The 21,036-nt window shown below is 35.6% G+C and overlaps 1 protein-coding gene across 1 annotated transcript in view; it reads right to left on the bottom strand.

Moving 5' to 3' along the window:
* LOC131035460 (uncharacterized) overlaps positions 1-20,822 on the bottom strand; it is a 123,216-nt gene extending 102,394 nt beyond the window's left edge. The window contains exon 1 of the mRNA XM_057967155.2: positions 20,629-20,822. Coding sequence (XP_057823138.2) covers positions 20,629-20,822 — 194 coding nt within the window. The remainder of the gene's footprint in view (positions 1-20,628) is intronic.
* Between the last annotated feature and the right edge of the window lie 214 nt (positions 20,823-21,036).

Below are 21,036 nucleotides of genomic sequence, written 5' to 3'. Positions count from 1 at the left end.
TCTCCTTAGGTCTTCCACGAATAGTTAGGACTTCCTTTGAACTAAGGGATACCATCCTCCGCATCTCTTCACCAAGTAGGGCACCCACCACATCTTTAGACTTCAAAATAGTAGAAGTACTACCGATAGCCATAACAAGAGAATCCCATGAATCGAGCAAAGAAAAAAGCAAGATCTGATATTTCTCCGCTTCGTTCATCTTAACACCGACAGATACTAATTGAAGCACCAACATATTGAATGCTTCCAGGTACATGGTCTGCAATTCATCCACCTTCTTTCACCTTCAAGGAATACAATTTCTTCCTAAAGAAAATTTAATTTAATAAAGATTTCGCTTGATACATTTCACCAAGCTTAGTCCATAGATTCTTTGCAGAGTTTTCTTCATGGACATTGATCAGAACAAAGTCTACCAGGCATAGTCTAATTAGACCCTTGGTTTTTTGGTCCATAACATCATATTGAGCCAATGTAATAGGATATGAGGGTCTTTGGACATTCGCACCAACAACATCCCATAGATCTCGATCTATTAGCAGATCTTCCATCTTTAGCTTCCACATCTCAAAATTCATTCCATTAAATTTTTCCATCTCTATTTTCTCTGATGAACTTGTCATCTGAAGATTCCTACAACAAGATCAAAAAGTGTCTTCTCCATAAGCTCCCACTCAAATCTAGATTAGTTCAAAAAACCCAACAACCCACAACTGAAACCAAAGGTGATTAAGCACTTGTAAGGAAATCAAGTAGCGAAACAAATTCCTACACTAACCTTGACAGGAGGGTAATGTAAAAACTTTTACAGATCGTTACAACAGTTATAGAAACTTAACAAAAATAGACATAATAACATTCAAACCATAACACAGTGATTTATGTGGGGAAAACCCTTTCGGGAGAAAAACTCCACACTCCAAAAGCCGCACAATATTTTGTTCACCAATCAAAAATAGATTACAATATACTTGCAAAGCAAGCTCTTCATAGTAGTACCACTAATCAGAGATTCAGAATTAACTCAATAGCCATAAGCCTCTTACACACAACCTCTATCTCACGCACCTCATATATAGGAGATACAATACTAGAAATCGTCAAACAATATTACAAAACCATGTGCTAAAACCACACAATAAGGTGTAGTCAACCTACCTCCCTTCTAGATGCCCTATGACGTGTTAAAACACACATCAACATGTGTCCCTCCCTTTTACAACTCATTTATGTTTCCGATACAAATTATATTTCCTATTTCAGGAGTACAAACTTCTGAAGGCCATAACTTGTGAACCGTGTGTTCGATTTACGAACTGTTTGAAGTGCCAAAAAGCTCGCAAAGTGCTCTATTGCCTAATAAATGGCTACACCATTTACACCCACTTTTCAGGGCATTTCGAAGGGTCTAAAGTCCCCAAAATTAAGTTTAAACCTTTAATTGCAACCCTCCAAAATGAAAACTTTAATATCTTCAAAACTAGGTGTGATCTTGTGACAAAAATTTACCAGCATGCTTATCTAACCAACTAGAAGCTTCTAGGAGAATTTTGCACCATTTCATGATCAAATGAAAATTTACTATAAATAGTAACCTTGTGTAAATGCAAGGTTGAGACACCATTTTCCCAAAATTCTCCCACTTGTTGAACATCTTGCAAGAGCAAAGGGAGTATCAACCCAATGAAATAATTTCTAGGGACCATAAGATCCATAGACTCCGAACAACATCTGAACTTATTTGTGCTCACAGCCTTAGTTAAAGAATCTACAACATTTATCAAAGTTTCTACCTTAACCAGCTTCACCCTGCCATCTTCGGCCATATCTCTGACAAAATGATATTGAACATCAATGTGCTTGGTCCAGGCATGAAATGCCAAGTTCTTAGCTAGGCAAATCATACTCTGACTGTCACAATAAACTGTCACGGCTCTGTGTTTTATTCCAATGTTTGAATATAGTCTCTTAAGCCAAATGGATTCTTTACAAGCGAGTAGCTGCCAAATAATCTGCTTCAGTAGTGGATAAAGCAACCATGGCCTATCGCTTACTCATCCAACTAATTTCACCACCAAATAAAGTAAACGCATAAGCACTAGTGGATCTTCTGCTATCAATGTCACGTACCTAGTCTAAATCCACATAACCATGAATATCAAGGGAAATCATGTCTCCAACTAAATTACCATGATAACACAAAGAATACTCTGAGGTACCTTTCAAATATCTGAAGACTCTTTTGACTGCATCCCAATGAACTCTTCCATGATTAGACATATATCTAGAAAGAACTCCTATTGCTTGGGCAATGTCTAGTCTAGTACACACCATAGCATACATCAAACTTCCAAATGCACTCTGGTAAGGCACTCTTCTCATGTCTTCCATCTCTGATGGGGATATAGGACAATTTGCAACATATAATTTTTTTCAAACTATAAAAGGAACACACAATGGTCTACAATCCTGCATTTTGAATCTCTGTAACATTGAATTCGCATACTTACTTAGGCCTAGCCATAGCTTTATGTTCTCTCCATCTCTTCTAATTTCCATCCCAAGAATTTTCTTTGTTGCACCAAGATTTCTCATTTCAAATCTACCAGCAAGCTGAGACTTTAGTTCTAAAATCATACCTTTCACTTTAGCAATGAATAACATATCATCAACATATAATGCAATGTACAAGAAATAATTGCCATCAGATTTATAATAAACATAGTGATCTGATTCAGAACACTCAAATCCCAAACTCAACACGTGTATGAAATTTTTGGTACCACATCCTAGGACTCTATTTGAGGCCATACATGGATTTCTTTAATTTATAGACCAAATTACTTTTATTTTTTACCACATAGTGCTCTGGCTGTGTCATATAAATATCCTCCTCCAAATCACCATGAAGGAAAGTCATTTTCACATCCATTTGTTCAACCTCTAAATCGTAAGCAACAACAATAGAAAGCAAAAATATAATGGATGTCATTTTTGCAAGAGAAAATATCTCACCATAATCAACACCCTCAACCTTGAGAGTAGCCTTTCACAACCAACCTTGTTTTATACTTCTCAAAGCTTCCATCTAATCCACTCTTTTTCTTGAACACCCATTTACAACCAACAGGTTTCTGCCCTTCAAGAAATGGTACAAGATCCCGAGTGACATTCTTTTTCAAAGTTTTCATTTCTTTTTCCATATCAATCTTCCAGGATTCTACATCATTTATACCTAATGCCTCCTCTATAGATTTGGGTTCATCCACATTAGTATTCAAAGCAAAAATACATCTACAATCATTAGGTGAATACCTTTTAGGTGGTTGTCTATGTCTTGTAGACCTTCGAACAAGATGAGTTGGAGATTCTTCCTCCTCTTCTGAAGATTTGGAGCTAGACGAGCTCTCCTCAACTTTCTGCCTATATAGGGGTCTCAATTCAACTCTTTCAGGTGTAGAAGGGAATTGAATCACATCTTCCTTTTTAGTCTGTTATGGTTGCAATGTAACAGAAGGAGACTTAATTTCTCTAAAAATAACACTTCTACTATGAATTACCTTTTTCTGCAACAGGGTCCCAAAGCTTGTATCCTTTCACACCATAACTGTACCCAATTAAGATACATTCACAACTTTATTCTCAAACTCTATTCACTTCTCCTTTGGAACGTGTGCATATGCCTCGCAACCAAAAACTTTTAGATGTCTCAATGAAGGCTTGTGACCCGACAATGCTTCCATAGGCATTTTATCAACAAGGGTTGATGTAGGAGACCTGTTAATCAGGTAGCAAGCAATGCCAAAAGCTTCAGCCCAAATCTTTTGTTCTAGACCAGCACCACTCAACATACTCCTAACCTTCTCCATTAGTTTCTTGTTCATTCTTTCTACAACTCCATTTTGTTGTAGAGATTACGGAGTTTTCTTTTGTCTGTTAATGCCACAATCTTTACAAAATCTATCAAAATCATTAGAGAAAATTTCACCGCCATTATTAGTCCTCAAACATTTAATTTTATTTCCAGTCTACAACTCAACCATTGCTTCAGATTCTTTAAATCGACTAAAAACTTCAGATTTACTCTTTAGAAAATATACCCATGTCCTTCTACTAAAATCATTAATAAATGAAACATAATATAAGGATTTTCCAATCGAAGGAACATCTATAGGGCCAAACACGTCAGAATGAATAAGATCCAAAAAACCAAAAGTTTTATGAGAACTCAAGTAAAACTTAAAGCGGTTTTGTTTTCCATAAATGCAATGCTCACATAAATCAAAGTCAAGATTACAATCATTCAAACCTTCAACAAGGTTTTTATTGTTCAAGTCCTTAGACCCTTTTCTCCAATGTGGCCAAGCCTTTGGTACCATACCATAGTCTTCTTTGCAGGTAACTTTGCTTCAGAAGAAAAAGCACCCTTAGATACCCGAAAGCCATTTCCATCTGCTGAAGGTAAAACCCTCAAATCTTCCATATATTTACTTTTTATACAAGTTCTATTACACTTAACAGTGTATGTGTCTAGCTTATACAAAGTGTTGAACCTGACACCTCTAACAATTACCATAGCACCCTTAATCATCTTACATCCTATTTCAGAATAGACTACCTGCACAACCGCATCTATCAATTTTCTCATAGATAATAGATTTCATTTTAAACCGGGGATATGCAACACGCCATTAATCCTTTTTATTCTACCATTAGAAAACCTGATTCTAACTTTACCTCGATCAACAATGTCTAAATGTGAATCATCACCCGAGTACACCTTACCTCCATTAAATTCTTCATACTCAGATTACAAAATGCTATTGGCATTCATATGAAAAGATGCACCTGAGTCAATTAACTAGGCATCATTACTTGTATGAGTCGCCAAAGCTACAATGAATGCATCACCATCTTCCTTCTTGAAATCAAAATCAGAATCAAACTTCTTCTTTTTCTTCTTCTTTTCTTCTTTGCAGTCCTTACAAATGTGACCTAGTTTATCACAATTCTAGCAAATGACTTTGGACTTTCCAGGTGATTTCGATCTCCCTCTCAATTTGGACTTGTTGCACTTCTCATTCTTCTTTTCTTTCTCCTTAGGTCTTCCACGAACAATTAGGGCTTCCTTCGAACTAAGGGATACCTTCCTCCGCATCGACTCTTCACCAAGTAGGGCTCCCACCACATCTTTAGACTTCAAAACAATAGAAGTACTACCGATAGCCATAACAAGAGAATCTCATGAATTAGGCAAAGAACAAAGAAAGATCTGACATTTCTCCTCTTCATTCATCTTAACACCGACAAATACTAATTGAACCACCAACATATTGATTGCTTCTAGGTGGTCTACAATTCATCCACCCTCTTTCATCTTCAAGGAATACAATTTCTTCCTCAACAAAATTTGATTTAATAAAGATTTTGCTTGATACATTTCACCAAGCTTAGTCCATAGCTTCTTTGCAGAGTTTTCTCTATGGACATTGATCAGAACAGAGTCTGCCAAGCACAGTATAATTAGACCCTTGGCTTTTAAGTCCATAACATCATACTGAGTCGCTGTAATAGGATCTGAGGGCCTTTGGACATTTGCATCAACAACATCTCATAGATCTCGATCTATTAGCATATCTGATAGACTTATAAAGCACTAAGAGGGGGGGGTGAATCAGTGATAGAAAAAACAATAACACTTTAAACCCAGTCCGATAAAAGCAATTGATTAGTTTAATTAAGACTTTCCATGCAATCCAAAGTGTTATAAAAGCATCCACAACAAGTAAAATATCCACCATAACACAAGTGTTTATACGTGGAAAACCCAACTGGGAAAAACCATGATGAGATGGGACTCACAAGTTAACTATCTGCGGAAATAGGTAACTGACTGGTTAAGTTCTACAAAGTGCTCTATTAGGAGCGAATCCTGTTAAAGATCCCAAATCCTTGTTAGAAGCTATACCCGGTTAAAGGTAATACCCTGTTAGGAGTAACCTCGGTAGAGAATTTCAAATCCAAACTAATGGATCACCTGGCTAGAGGATTTGTACAATGAAGCTTATTAGAGCTTACCCGGTTAGGAGATTTAACTGTTGTAGTGATTAGAAAACAACATGTGGTATGATCTAGAAATAGCACATCTTGCTTGTATAGATCCTCTTCTGCTCACTCAATACTGCATCACCGACATACTCTGCAACTCCTTCAATAAATTGCATAAACTCTAACTCATAACATCACTTGTATCTTGCATATTAAAATAGCTCATCAGAATGTCTTTTTATAGACATTAGATTTCATGTCGGCTCAAGAACCTCATCACAATTTCCTAGGTTCAGTGTATCTGGACAATCTTCTATAACACATCATAGATCACTGCCAAAAATGTCGGTTAGAGATAACTCATCACACAAGCAGTGAAATCGGTTGGAACACCAATACCGGTTGAGAGTTAACCACTTCCAACTCAAAGACAGATTGTCCTTCATTCTCCTCCTTGCTTCTCTCCACTGCATCTCGAAACTGGTGTCAGTGGTACTAACCAAAACCGATTGTCATTACATCATATACCGGTTGTCTACACATAATGGTTTAGACACCTTCATACCGGTTGGACTTCTTTATACATATGATACCGATTTGTAATACAAAGACTTAGGAGTAGTAACGGTTTGTCTAAACTAAGATGACTTGGACAATATTAACATATGTGTGTGTGTATATGTGCCATCAATGACAACACATAAAGTCATCCATTACAAAAATCATCATCAAGCCAACAAGATCTTCCATCTTCAGCTTCCCCATCTCAAAATGTGTTCCATTAAATTTTTCCATCTCGATTTTCCTTGACTAACTTGCCATCTAAAGATTCCTACAACAAGATCAAAAAGTGTCTTTTGCACAAGCTCCCGCTCAAATCTAGATTAGTTCAAAACCCCAACAACCCACAACTAAAACCAAAGATGATCAAGCTCTGATACTACTTGTAAGGAAGTCAAGTAGCGGAACAAACTCTTACACTAACCTTGACGGAGGGTAATGTAAAAAAATTTACAGATCGTTACAATAGTTGTATAAACTTAACAGAAATAGACATAATAACATTCAAACCATAACACGGTAATTTACGTGGGGAAGACCCTTTCAGGAGAAAAACCCCACACTTCAAAAGTAGCCCAATCTATTATTCAGCAATCAAAAATAGATTACAATATACTTGCAGAGAAAGCTCTTCACACTAATACCACTAATCAGAGATTCAGAGGTAGCTCAATAGCCATAAGATTCTTACACACAACCTCTATCTCGCACACCTCATATATAGGAGATACAATAAAAGAAACCGTCAAACGGTATTACAAAACCATGGGCTAAAACCACCCAATAAGGTGTAGTCAACCTTATCTCCCTTCTAGATGCCCTATGACATGTTAAAACACACATCAACACATGTCCCTCTCTTTTACAACTCATTTATGTGTCTGATACAATTTATATTTCCTATTTCAAGAGTACAAACTTCCGGAGGCCATTACTTGCGAACCATGTGTCCGATTGACGAACCATTTGAAGCGCTGGAAAGCTCGTGAAGTTCTCTATTGCCTCGTAAACTAATATGCCATTTATGCCCACTTTTCAGTTCATTTTTTAGGGTCAAAATTCCCCAAATTAAATTTTAAACCTTTAATTGTACCCCTCCAAAATGAAAACTTTAATATCTTCAAAACTAGTTGTGATCTTGTGATGAAACTTTACCGGCATGCTTATCTAACCAACCAAAAGCTTCTGGGAGGATTTCACACTATTTAGTGCTCAAATGAAAACTTACTATAAATAGTAACCTTGTGTAAATGCAAGGTCGAGACACCATTTTTTCCAAAAAGTTTTACAAAATGGAAATTTTTATTTTGATGTTGTATATGGATTATATAATTTCTTCATGAAGCCAAATATTTCTATTAAATAATGTTTTCTCATCATTATGTTGACATAGAGATGAATCCTACTAACAATATATATGATTCCTTGATTCTTGCAACAAATGAAGCTCCTACAAGAATCATTCCAACTACAACATTCAATACATACCAAAAAAACGGACAATAAAAGAAAGAGTTGCTACAAAGGGTCAGCTTCGCTATTTTATCAAAATGTAGAATACTAATTTATTGATTCTATTCATCTATTTTGTGCATTACATTTTACATTTTTCTTTCAAATACTCTAAATGATCTATTCAACCAATTCACTTCCAACTCATTACTAACAAATTCTTTATTATTATTTATGAATATTAAATATTTTCATAATTTGATATCTCTTGACATATCTTCTAGATTTTTTAAAATATAAGTATGCTAATGTACATTTACATGTTACTCCATAATTATTATAATTAGACTTATAAAATATCTCTCAAACATCTTTAGAATTGTTGTCCCCCAAGTACCATGCAAAAATAAGAAACTTCAGAGTATTTTTATTAAAATAATGTATTATCTAGTTAATTAAGAGAAATAAAAATCAAGAAATAGAATTTCCCCTCAAGTTAAGCTTTCAAGCTTAAACTCAACTTGTGGTATAACATTTTGCATTACTTAAAATAATATTTGCATTCAAAAAGGATAAATTAATAAAAGTTTTTTTGAAAATAGATATTTATGTATGTTATGGTTCCATGTGATTATTTACTAGAATTTTAAGACCTAAATAGTTTGATGTGGCAATATAATTGATCAAATGTACAATTGGTGAATATGTGTAGATTCATAATAAAAGCATAGGAATACTGCAATTAAATATATGAAAATGGAGCCTTTATTTAATTGTAAAGTTAATTACATACATGTGGAATTTTTATTATGAATAAAAATTGACAACATTAAATGTCAAGAAAGAGAAAATAAATGCACAACCTAAGGGACCTTTGCATCACAATATGCTTAAACAACTAAAATTCATTCAAATTAAACTTTATATCAAATTGTTCCCTTAGATTTCAAAATACAAACTCCTTGTAAGTTAAGGTTCCAATTCATAACTAATCAAGATGATGATTGGCATACAACAACAATTTAAACAATAAGGGTAATAGAAAATTTTCCATGAATAGAAATAAAACATGTTTTGAAGAAGATGAACTAAGCTCTCTAAGAATAATCTCTTTATGTCATGCCCAATTCAAGTAGATGCCAGTCTTTAAAATGCTAGAAGAATTATGCATACCTTGTAGAGAATTTAAAAAACCTCCTTTCTAAGGAGTTGTAAATATCCCTCCTTTAATGATGAAATTCATTAATTCCTTCCCTAGGTAGGTTCCTACAATCCTTGCATTCTTTTGGATCCCCCTCTTTATTTTTTACTCCAATCATATGTGGTCAAGTGTGATAAAGATGTTGGATTTGCAAGGTGTTGTTAGAAGTACAGTTTCTGTTGTACCAAAATATTGACCTATTAATGCTTGATACAACCACTAGACCTATAGAAGCCATAGGAGGAAATTAATCCATTTCACAAACTCGAGCATTGCGTTGCACAACACAAGGAGACCAAGGGCAGACACCTCGCAACAATACCCCCCAGCATAAGCGAGGAGGTTTGAACCTGTGACCCAGGCTCTCATACCACTAGTTAGAAGTACAGTTTCCATTGCACCAAAAGATCGACCTGAACTGCCCAATACAACCACTAGACTTATAGAATCCACAAGAGGTGATTAAGCCATGTCACAAACCTAACTGTTGCATTGCACATCACAAGAAGACCAAGGGCACACACCTTGCAACAGGTTTCATGGTGATTTTTATCTAGAATAGGTTTGTTATGCCCATGTGGAGATTACCTCCGATGTGGAATTCGAATGTGCAAGGTGTCAATGTGGTAATGACCAAAAACTACCTTGGAAATATAGCATGGAAGTTTCTAATGTGGAAATTGTGTTCATAGGTCATCAGTGTGATTGCAAAGTGGACTTGGCTTGTTAAGCTTGTGTGGGATTAACTTGTAATGATGAAGATAGTAGTTGGGAAATCCTCAAGTGTGTACTTCTTAATAATAGCAATCCCCATCTTACCACACATGTTTAAATGATAATTTTTTAATGATGACTAATGGCATGAGGAAGTCTAATTTTATGTGCATGCAAAAGACTCTTTGCATAGGAAATCAAGATTTGTTGATAAATTTGATGGTGATAGGTAATAATTCTTATTACCTTCGCACATATATTAATTTAATTGATAATATTTTCAAATCTTTGTTAAATGATATTTCTCTAAACAAGTTTCTAGCAATATCTTGTAGTTTCATTTGAGGATTATCGTGTCACATATGGGTGCTAGAAAAAAAAAATATAGATCATCTACTTTTCTTTGTTATGTGTCTACTAAGATGGGGGATATAAGGTGAGAATTTAACTAGGTTCATGTGAGGAATTTAGTAGTGATGCAACTATTTGGCACATTTGTTGTGAGGGAGGGGTCTCTTTATTCTTGGAATGCCTCAATGAGCATGATGAAGAATGCTTTATTTTAAACTTGATGAAGTGATCAATCAAGCTAATAGTATGCCTTGGTATGAAGAAGGTTTCAAATTGAAAAAAACATAGTAGAGTCCCAAATAATGAGAATCTCACTCTCCTCTTCAAAGATGGTGAAGTAGCGACCAAGTTTCATGGAGTTTTTGACAGGGATGAGTTCCACAAACCATGGAATAAGTTATGTATTCAATGTTAATGAAATATTTTACTCTAGATGGAAGGCTCAAATGTTGTCATTTTTACCACTTATCCCAAGCTTAACCATTTGCACCATAATGCCACTATCGGCTTCCCCTTTTACATGATTTCTCCCTTGGAATCTTTGATCAAATAAGTGCTAAATTTGTCATCCAAAAACCCTAAAAATCCCTAATCCCTCTTCACCAAGGGCTCATCGTTCATTTGTATCACTTTCACCTAGACCTTTTCCCCCCTAAACCTATTAAAGAAAATCTCATTGATAATACACCATAGGCCAACTCTCCCCACGCTTCTCTTATGGGCAATTTTGGTGGAAAAATCAAAAGTTCATTTCTTAAGGTAAAAATAAGCTAACTTTTCCACATGTCAATCCCCAAATGTCTCCTTTGTCTACCAAAGGAAAACTCAAAACCACCACCTTGCAAACCACTCCTAACCCCACCTTTAGTCCCTTTGGTAATCCTAGGCCCTATGGCCCCATGCTTTCCAATTCCCCTAAAACTCCCCACTCCTACCAAAAATGGTACCTCGGAGTCTCTACAAACTCAAGAATAGCCCTTTTACTTTAGGTTTTAATATAAGAGGCTACATTAGAAAGTCAAAAAAACACAAAACTAAAAATATCAAATAAATGTCATAGTTTAGTTCTATGTCGAGGAAGTCCATTATGAGGATGATATAGTTTTGGTTAGGAATATAGAGGATAGGGAGGACAATGCTATCAATGTGGTGAGTAACCATTCAATTAGATCTAATGGACTAGTTGGATGCCCCAAGAATGATATCAATGAAGAGGACATAATGGATGTGGCAAGGGATGAGGAGGATATTGATATTGATCAAAATTTGAAAGACACCAAGGAAACTAAGGAGGACTTTGGCAATGTGGGTGCTAGCCTTTAATAAGACTGCTAGTATGGAAAATACCCCTATTGACCAATCTTCTCACCCTATGCGCCACAACTTCTCTATATAATAAGATGATAGAGGAGCTTATTAACCTCAAAGCCAAAATTAATTATGGAAGCTAAGATGGTAAATCTCTCCAAGTTTATCTCTAAGGTTATGCACAATTCCATGGCATTTCTCTATCTTTTATAAAAGAAGTTCAAAAAATATGGAGATGATATATGTGCAAGTTCAAGCAACCACAAGGAGCTTTTTAAATTTTTCATAGAGGGCTAAGGCTGGTTATTTGGATAGTTTTCTAATTTTATGTTTAGCTATTTTTTTTATAATATTAATATTATAGACAATGATACTTATATTTAGTTATAAAGAATGATATTGATGAACTATTAAACTGTTGTTAATGGCCTATTGGTTCGTGTGTTAGCATTGTGGGCTTTTTATTTTTAAAAGGACTAACACCCTGGTATACAAAATAATATATATATGAAGATGCAATATTGCATGACCCTTTGAGTTCTATTGCATCATACACCCCAAGTAAGATAATTTTGACAATGATGCTCAAAATCAGAAATAAATGTGAAAGACTAATTCAACAACCCAAGTCAACTTCTACTTGAAAAATTTGAGTCTTATTTTGTCCCTTTATCCTTCCAATAGATAATCTATTCTTGATTATATTCATTCAAGATGCATCATCAATATGTTAATCCAAAATCTATACAATTTCCCTTGCCTCTTCTTAGATATTTATTTCATCCAATTTGGGTCTTCTTGCAAATATGTTGAATCAATAAGGCTTGATGTATGGTAAGAATAAAAGTTAAAAACCATCCAACATCTCAATGTTTGTATACATGTATATTTAAAAATTCTATATAAAACCTTATAGGAACCAATTTTCTTAGGGGTCAATTCATGATATGTTTTCTTAGGGAACTACTCTTTACTCAAAATTCATAGAACTAACTCTCCCTTAGACTAAATACTTTGTCTCCAAAACTAATTTGTCTTGTCTCATACTTGGTGCTACATTCTTCTATCTACTTATTAACTTCTATGTAAAAGTTTGACATTTGTTGGTGTAAAGATTGCTTCTTGTAAACTAACATGTATCATTTTCAACACTGAATATATTTGTGCACCTGATAGAGATGCCCCATATACCAATTGAAACAATATATTTTATATATACCTATTCACTAGAATTTCGTGTGCAAAGTTTATTTATACCCATATGGAGTCTCAATACTTAGACTTTTCTCCAAATAAACACTTGTGTAAGTTTCAATTTTCCCATTGAAAACCTTCTTTGTGTGGATGATATACATAATTATAATTAATGTACATACCCAATATATTACATAGAGTGTGGCATAAATGGCTTATTAACTTTGTATTTCAAATTTAAGTAATATTCTAAGATAATTCCTACAATTACATTATTTCATAAAAAAAATTACTAAATCAAAATCCAATTGGAGTTTTGAACTATAAGGTCAATTCAAGTTAAAAATAATTAATCCTAAGATTTTAAATCAAATTCTTTTACTTCTTGTCGACTGGGAAATTGGTAATAAACAAGCATGAAATTCATAAGCTAAACATCATGAATAAACTAATCCTAATCAAACCGACAAAGATGTCAAAATGAAATGCAAATAACAACATGAATTCAAAACAATTTCACTATAATGCATTCCTTTGACATGGCTCCATTTTTATTTCTTTCTCCTCTAATGATTTGTATCTCTCAATTAGGTGAGTACAAATATGTGATAAGCAAAGATGATTAAGCAGCATGATCGCGAGGATGCTCGAAAAGAATGGTTACAAGAATGAGAAAAATGAGCTCAATTTATAGCATTCATCAACTAAATGGAAGAATGAGATCAAATTCGATCAATGGACGAGATTGAGAGAGAGGTTGAGTTAAGCGAAATGAAAGTGGCAATATGTCATTTGCAAGTGAAGAGAAAAATAGAAGGTAACTGGAGTTAAGTGAAAGAAATCGGGAAAGTGGAAGAGATAAGGAGAGTTGGAAGTGAAGTTATAAATGGAGATGGGAATTAATATATTAATTTATTAATTCAGTCGAGATTAGCAAATTAGACAATTAATTATTCATTTAATTGTGAAAACAAGAATTAGGATAAATAAATAATATCAGAGAGCGATCTGTTAGCATGAAAGAGGCTTAATTAATTAACCCTAAGAGGAGAATTAGGTCAAATTCCAATGCCATAGAACCAAAATGGGACATAATTGATACCAAAAGACATGAAATTAGGACAAAATAGTGTTGTAGGACAAGTTATCGGACAAACTGGTGCCATTGGGATAGGGTTTGGGACAAATTGATATCATAGGACCAAAATGGGGTCAATTTGATATCACTAGGATTGAAAATGGGACAAATTGATGCAATAGGGCTGAAATGAGATTGAATTGATTTCATAGAACTAAAATTGGGATAGATTAATATTATTGGTCAAGAAATTGGGATAAAATGATATCAACGGACATTAAATTGAATAATAGATAAAATTGCTTAATCGAGACATCAAGAAGGTTGATTTAGGTCAAAGTGACATGAATTGATTAAATTGAAGGAGAGAAGAATGACACAACATCGACGAATAGTAAAGACCAAATGCACGATGAGAAGACATGTTATAAATAGGAAACATGGGCATTGAACCATTTTTTAGTGTCTACATTTTTCCCCTCTTTGAGACAATGTGATTCAAGGCATTGTTTCAAAGAAAAATCAATAAAATTCACATTAAAAGATGTCCCAAATATAACGGATTACAAGAGTGTTGATGCAAAGGTAAGGGCAAATAGGATTAGAAAGTTAAGAAAAACTTGTTTAAACACTCTTCACAATTAGTAGATATGGTGAGGATGAAGTAACATTCTAGTCTCTCAACCACCTAACGAGTCTTAACATGGTTTAACACTTACAAGAACAACAAAAAATTGACATTTGTGATTTGACACAATACCTCAAAGATAAATGGGAGAATTTTTATGTGTTTTCAAGGTCTAGTTGTGAAACTTCTTCTTTGTCTATGATTATTCCTAAGACAGACAATGAATACTCTTAGGATAGTCAACAAGTTTGATCCACTAACTCAAATAAGGGTACAAAAGTGTTATGGAGCATGGGCACTCTATGCATCAAGAAAACTCTCCCATTGAGTTATACAAACAAAGACAATAACACTTTTTATAATTCTTTACTAGTCTTGATAGAAGTAGCTAAAACTATGACTGCACTTTCCTTAGGACAATCATAAAGATTTAACAAATCCAATGCAAATAAGGGGTATGAGACTACTGTAACTTGAATTTAGGGACCCCAACCATCCAAGAAAACTTCCCCAAGAACATGCAAGTAAAGAATATTGATAAAACCTTGAGTTTTTCAAGGTTTTATTTGATGTTGTTATGACTGTCACAGTCACCTTCACAGGGACAATCATAAAAAGAGACTTGTTTGACACACACCAAAGATTATCTCAAGGTAATAATGTGAAGTTAGGGTCCCAACTCAACCTCCTTGACATCCCCAAACTCATACCATTCAATATTCATTCACCATTCACACATGCAAGCTGAAATCCTTCACCATTTTGACTGATACATAAGAAATATCAGTCCTCTTTCATCTCAAAACCATTGTAAACCTCCTCCTCACACCCTACACCTGTAGGAAAATGAAAAAAAATATAAAAATAGACTAATATACAATATTTGGGCATTTTACACTGTGCCAAATGAAAGTTTTACATTTTACAAGCTCACGGGTTGCCCTAGGTAGGGTTTTTTAACCCTCCAACACAAAAATTGCTATATCTAAGCCAAAACTTAATGAAATCACATTAGACCAACGCCAAAATAAAGTATAATAAGAGAAATATCAGCCCCAATCATTATGAAATCATGGGGATAAAGAAAAATGAATCAAAATGAGTTGTTATCAGACTGGTTACACTAAGAAAAACAGAAAACTAGAGAATTTTTTATTGAAAGTTCACTTCAAATCTTGCTCCAATCCGTACAAATGGAGCCCAAAAGGCTTATTTAAGTCAAAAAATGATCAAAAGTAACTGATCCACACCCACTCATACCTTTTCATCTTCTTCTTGATTTTTCCCTCTTTTACCAAATTTTGACAAAAAAATGCATAACTTTTTACAATTTTTTGAGCAACTTTTGCATCTTTTTGCCAATAGGCTTACTACTTGACATAATGTTAAAAAAATGGTCTAAAATGACCTAAGAAGACCTTATTAGGACAATTCAAGACAAAATTTAACAAACATACCATTTTGCCTATATGAGGCCTAATAGGACCTAAAGGTGCCCCCTCAAAAAATTGATCGAAAAATTGGAACAAGATGTCAATTTTCCGACAACAATACTAGGATTCTAAAATCGTAAACATAAGTGAAATTAGACTTCAAAAGCAAAATGTACAAGTCCGGGAAGGTGAAAAAGATCGTAATCAACATAAAATGGAGATAATGAACCTCCATTTAGACACTCCAGAGGGCTATAAAAGGGCTTGAAACAAGTAAAAGAGCTCATTTTCACTCTCTCATTTGGAGTTCTAGAGCAAGGAAAAATAAGAAAGGATGACGTGAATTCCAAGGGAAAATCATGGTGGGGAGTGCATGCGGAGCTCTTGGTGACCAGAGGGCGCAGGACTAGAGGTATGTCCTTCGATACCCACTTGTCAATTTCTTATTTGAGCACACATTTCTAAACTTTTTATGCAATTTTGGATGCATTTCTGGGGGTCTAGTAAAGAGCTACACAGTTGACTACACAAGTTGCACAATTGACTCAACTGTTGAAAAATCGATGCTTAGAACTGCACAGTTTACACTTATAAGTACACAGTTGGGGCTAAAAACTGTGCAATTGAAAGGTCAAACTATTTAGTTGAAGACTTAAGTCATGCAATTGACTACAGTTTAGCTGCACATCTGACCTTAATATTGCTGAAAATGACTGAATGTGGATGCACAGTTAGGGTTTTTCAATCAGGTTTTTGAATCTTCATACATGTTTGGTTGATAGGACATAGTTAATACTTGTAGGCTTGACAAAAATTTGCCCCACTATTTATAGGTTCATCTCTCACCATTGCAGACTCAAGAGAGTAGGCCTGCATGCATGTCCTTGCATCATCAATTGAGGAGGCATGTGAGAGATTTCCTCTTAGTCCTAAGACTTCATCACATTACATGCATGCCCGAGATAAGGACAAATAGGGGACTCATCACCGCATTAGTTAAGCATGATATTCAGAGACATGTTCATTTTGTTTGCCGATGAGAGAGGTGATGATCACACTAGAGGATGTATGTCGCATTCTTAGGATTTCCATTCATGGTGACCTAGCAACATATGAGCCTTTGACAGGGAGAGAGGATCTTAGTAGGATGTTTGAGGTTTATGTTGGTGAGCTTTCATTGTCGATTATATGATCTGATGGGAGATGATGGCGGCTTAGGATTTGAGATTGGTGATCATCATTAGCGCAGTGATAATAGCCTTATTGGCACCCAATAGATGAGGACATGGATTCCCTATTGGATGGAGCTGAGTAACAGAGTGCATAGTGATGCATGGGACAATATTTGAATGGGGATTGTGCATGCTTGGTATGGTATTTTCCATCTGCATCAGGTGGCATACAAACAGGCTTTGACCATTAGTTGTAGATTGACACTATTAGAGGTTTGGGCTTTTGGGCACATAGCAATGTGTCAACCTATTTTGGACAAACAAGTGTAGCTAGGATTACCCTATGTTTATTGCTACATCGAGGCATTGTCACAGGAACCATTCGGATACACATTGTATTGCAAGCATGAGCTAGACTATATGAGAGACTTCACATGGAGACCTTATAGAGATTTCCCTAGTTAGTAAGATGGCGTTGAGGACCTCCCCTACTGCAGACATGAGAGATACCTCATAAGACAAACTATATCCAGACATAATATTATTAAGGTACAGTTGCGAGAGCGAGTTCGGAGATAGTTTGGGGAGCGACAAGATGTCCCTATAGATACAACATATTACAGACGAGATACTCTGATTATTTTGTACTTTGATACATTTCATGATATTATTACGATCCAATTCAATGATGTCATGTGATGTTATGAAATAAGTATGAATTCATGTATGGATGCGTGTTTTGGATTATGAAACTAACATGTATATGCAAGATGAGATGATGTAGGCATTATATGCTACGACTATATTGAATGCATGAATATGATATGTTTATGCCTCACATTTTGTGGGTGTAGGATGCATATGTTTTTGGTGCACTTTACCTTGATAGCTTTATTTAATGTAGCAAATGGATGTGTCACATCATGACATATAAAGTCAGAGCGATAATGAGATCCCTTTGTAGAAAACAAACACATTGTAAAAAAGGAATGACTCAATTTATCTTGAAGCAAGTGTATGTGATGCAACCATAACTGGTGAATCCTCAAAAGAGAACTAATTAGCTTATGCAGCAAGAGTAACACAACGAAAGCAACAATAAAACATAGAAATATTATAGAAACAGATCATATTATTGTCTTAGAACCTCCAGCAACCAACCGGTTATCATCATACAGTAATCATAGAACATCTGGTAGTCAACCAGTTACATGCAGGCTAAAAGCCAGATACAATCCATCTGGAACTCTTAGAGTCAACCGGATCTCTAATCACGAATATAAAATCCCTATTCGGATCTCTACTTCCTCTCCTATAAATGATTGCATAATACCCTGTATATACCCTCCAGAAAATATCTGGGTCGGCCATAAAAGATTACACTTACCAATGCAGGAAAAATGAAACATGTAAATAGGTCGACCCTAAGAATGAAAGAAATTCCTCTAGAAAATAACAACCAAGAAGTGCAGATCAACAGCAAGGTCGGTCACACGCCAAATAATATCGGACAAGACCCAAAATAGATCCACACACCAAGAAATCGCTCCGAGAATGAAGGAAAACCAATCGGTAAGCTCAAGAACTATCATAGAACCCAAAAACAGTCAAATCGTGAGTGATAACTAGTCGGAAAAGAATCCAAATCGACCGAAGATCTGGAATTAAGCACATGACCCAACCTAGAAATCAAAAATAGGATCTGCAATGAAAAGAAAGCAACTAGCGACACCTACCGGCAGGAACACAGAAAACTACACACTGAATTGAACAAGAACTAAACTAAAAGAAAATATTTTTAGTTGATGCAAGATTGCTCATAGACCGAGTATGCACCTGCGTCAAACACCCCAAGTAGAAAGAGATGTTCCATGAGAGGCAACTCATGAACATCGAAAAGGATTCGGGATAAAGACCCCATGCTCATTTATGATCCAAACAGATTCCTTATCTGCAAACTCCTTCTTTAGCTCCTCTAGAACCTCAACCAAATTCCCTAACTCCTGACTCTCTTTATTTCTCTTCCTTTGCTCTAGATTTGCACTTTGTCTCTGCTTACTGCTCTCTTTCTTCTGCAACTCCGATTTGTTTCTGCGACAAGACTTTATCCGGTTTGTACCATAAGCTTTTTGTCATCTAGTTCTATTTGTCTATCAGGCTCATCTATCAGATCCTTTTGCAAACTCATGCTACCTTACAGTATAACCTCTGCAACTGGTTTTTCAGTACTGCCACTTCTCTTGAGATTCAGGTTCTTTACCTCCTTCTCTTTCTCCTTCAAAGAAGTCAATGTGAACTTCTACCCATTCTTCTTAATAGTGATTAGGTTTCTTCTACAGTCATAAATAGCTCCTCTATCAAATTGTCAAGGTCTTCCCAACAAGACATGACAAGCACTCATAGATACAACATCACACAAGACCTCATCCCTAAAAGGTCCAATATTAAAATTCACCAAACACTGCTCCTTTACTTCTAACTTTTGGTCATTTTGTAACAAACTGACAAGGGTGCTCAATCCTTTTCAATCCAAGCTTCACTACCATCTCCTCAGATACCAAATTATCAGTATTTCCACTATCCACAATAACTCTACAACACTTACCACTTGATTTGCACATAGTCTGGAAAAGACTCTTTCTCTCAGTAGGTTTGGTATCTTCACTGCTCTTCTCCATCATGACTCTTTTAAACATAAAGGATTCTCCTTGCTCCAGTGCACAATCAATTTTGGTAACTTCTACATTCGGTTCCTCATTTGCCACATAGCTTCTTGCCATTCCTTGTTTACATTTATAAAATCTATGTTTAATTTCTCCACACTTGAAACATTTGTCGGGAAATTCTCTTTTGGTACTACCACTGCCTTTCCTCTGTGTTTTCTGTTCCGGTTCTTTATTCCACTTAGGATTTGATTCTTCTTCAACATTTTTCTTTAGTGTACTCGTCTACCCCTTGAATCTCTCCTTCCCTCTAGGGTTATTCAATTGTCTTCTTCTCACCTTCTCCTCAGCCTTCAAAGCATACTGGTAAGCTTCTTCAACTGTGGAAATCATCAACATACTCATATCATCTTGAATGTTAAATGCAAGTCCATTTATGTACCTCACCACCTTTTCTCTATCCATCTCTCTATGTCCAGATCTAATCATCACCTTGTAGAATTCCTCAATATACTATTTCATAGTCATGTTTCTCTATTTCAGGTTCAGCAACTTCTTGAACAATTCCAACTCATAGTCTGTCAGTATGAACTTGGTCTTCAATCTTGCAACCATATGTCTCCACTGGTTGATCTTCATTTCACCATTCTCCACTCTGTCTCTCTGCAATTCTTTCCACCATAAGGCAGCATTCCCTTTCAACTTAGTTTGTACCAACCGGACTCTTTGCAGCTCCTTGACATCCTCAAACTCAAAGTAATCTTCCAACTCTCTGATCCAATCAATCAGATCCTCCGCGTTTAGCGTTCCGGAAAAGTTTGAAACCTCCCCTTTATGAACTTAACTCGCTTGTGCCATTCCCTCAAGAATCTTTCCTCGCTTTTGTCTCCCGGCCCTTCAGTCTCTTTCACCTCAAGCTCTTCTCCAGCTTCTTCATATTCATCCTCAGATTTTGGATTCCTCCGGAAACTAGCCAATGCATTACGGATTTCATTTATCTCATTCTTGAAATCCTCCATCACCTGCTCTACCCTCTGGGGGTTCGTCCTTCTAGGCGGCATCTCCTCTTCTACCCCGGTGAACTGCCTCAACCCAACGATCTGACTACCAGTTTCAATTGCCTCTCACTTGGCGATCTATTGAACACACGCGTAACCTGCCTCTAATCAACGATCTGTCCACCCAAAGGTTTGCCTCAAGGTTCACAAACAACTCTTCCACCAACCGGTTCAT

Source organism: Cryptomeria japonica, chromosome 10 (genome assembly GCF_030272615.1).
Source record: "Cryptomeria japonica chromosome 10, Sugi_1.0, whole genome shotgun sequence".
Lineage (NCBI taxonomy): Eukaryota > Viridiplantae > Streptophyta > Pinopsida > Cupressales > Cupressaceae > Cryptomeria > Cryptomeria japonica.
The sequence above is the reverse complement of the archived record's forward strand: the minus strand, read 5'-3'. Positions and strand labels throughout refer to the sequence as shown.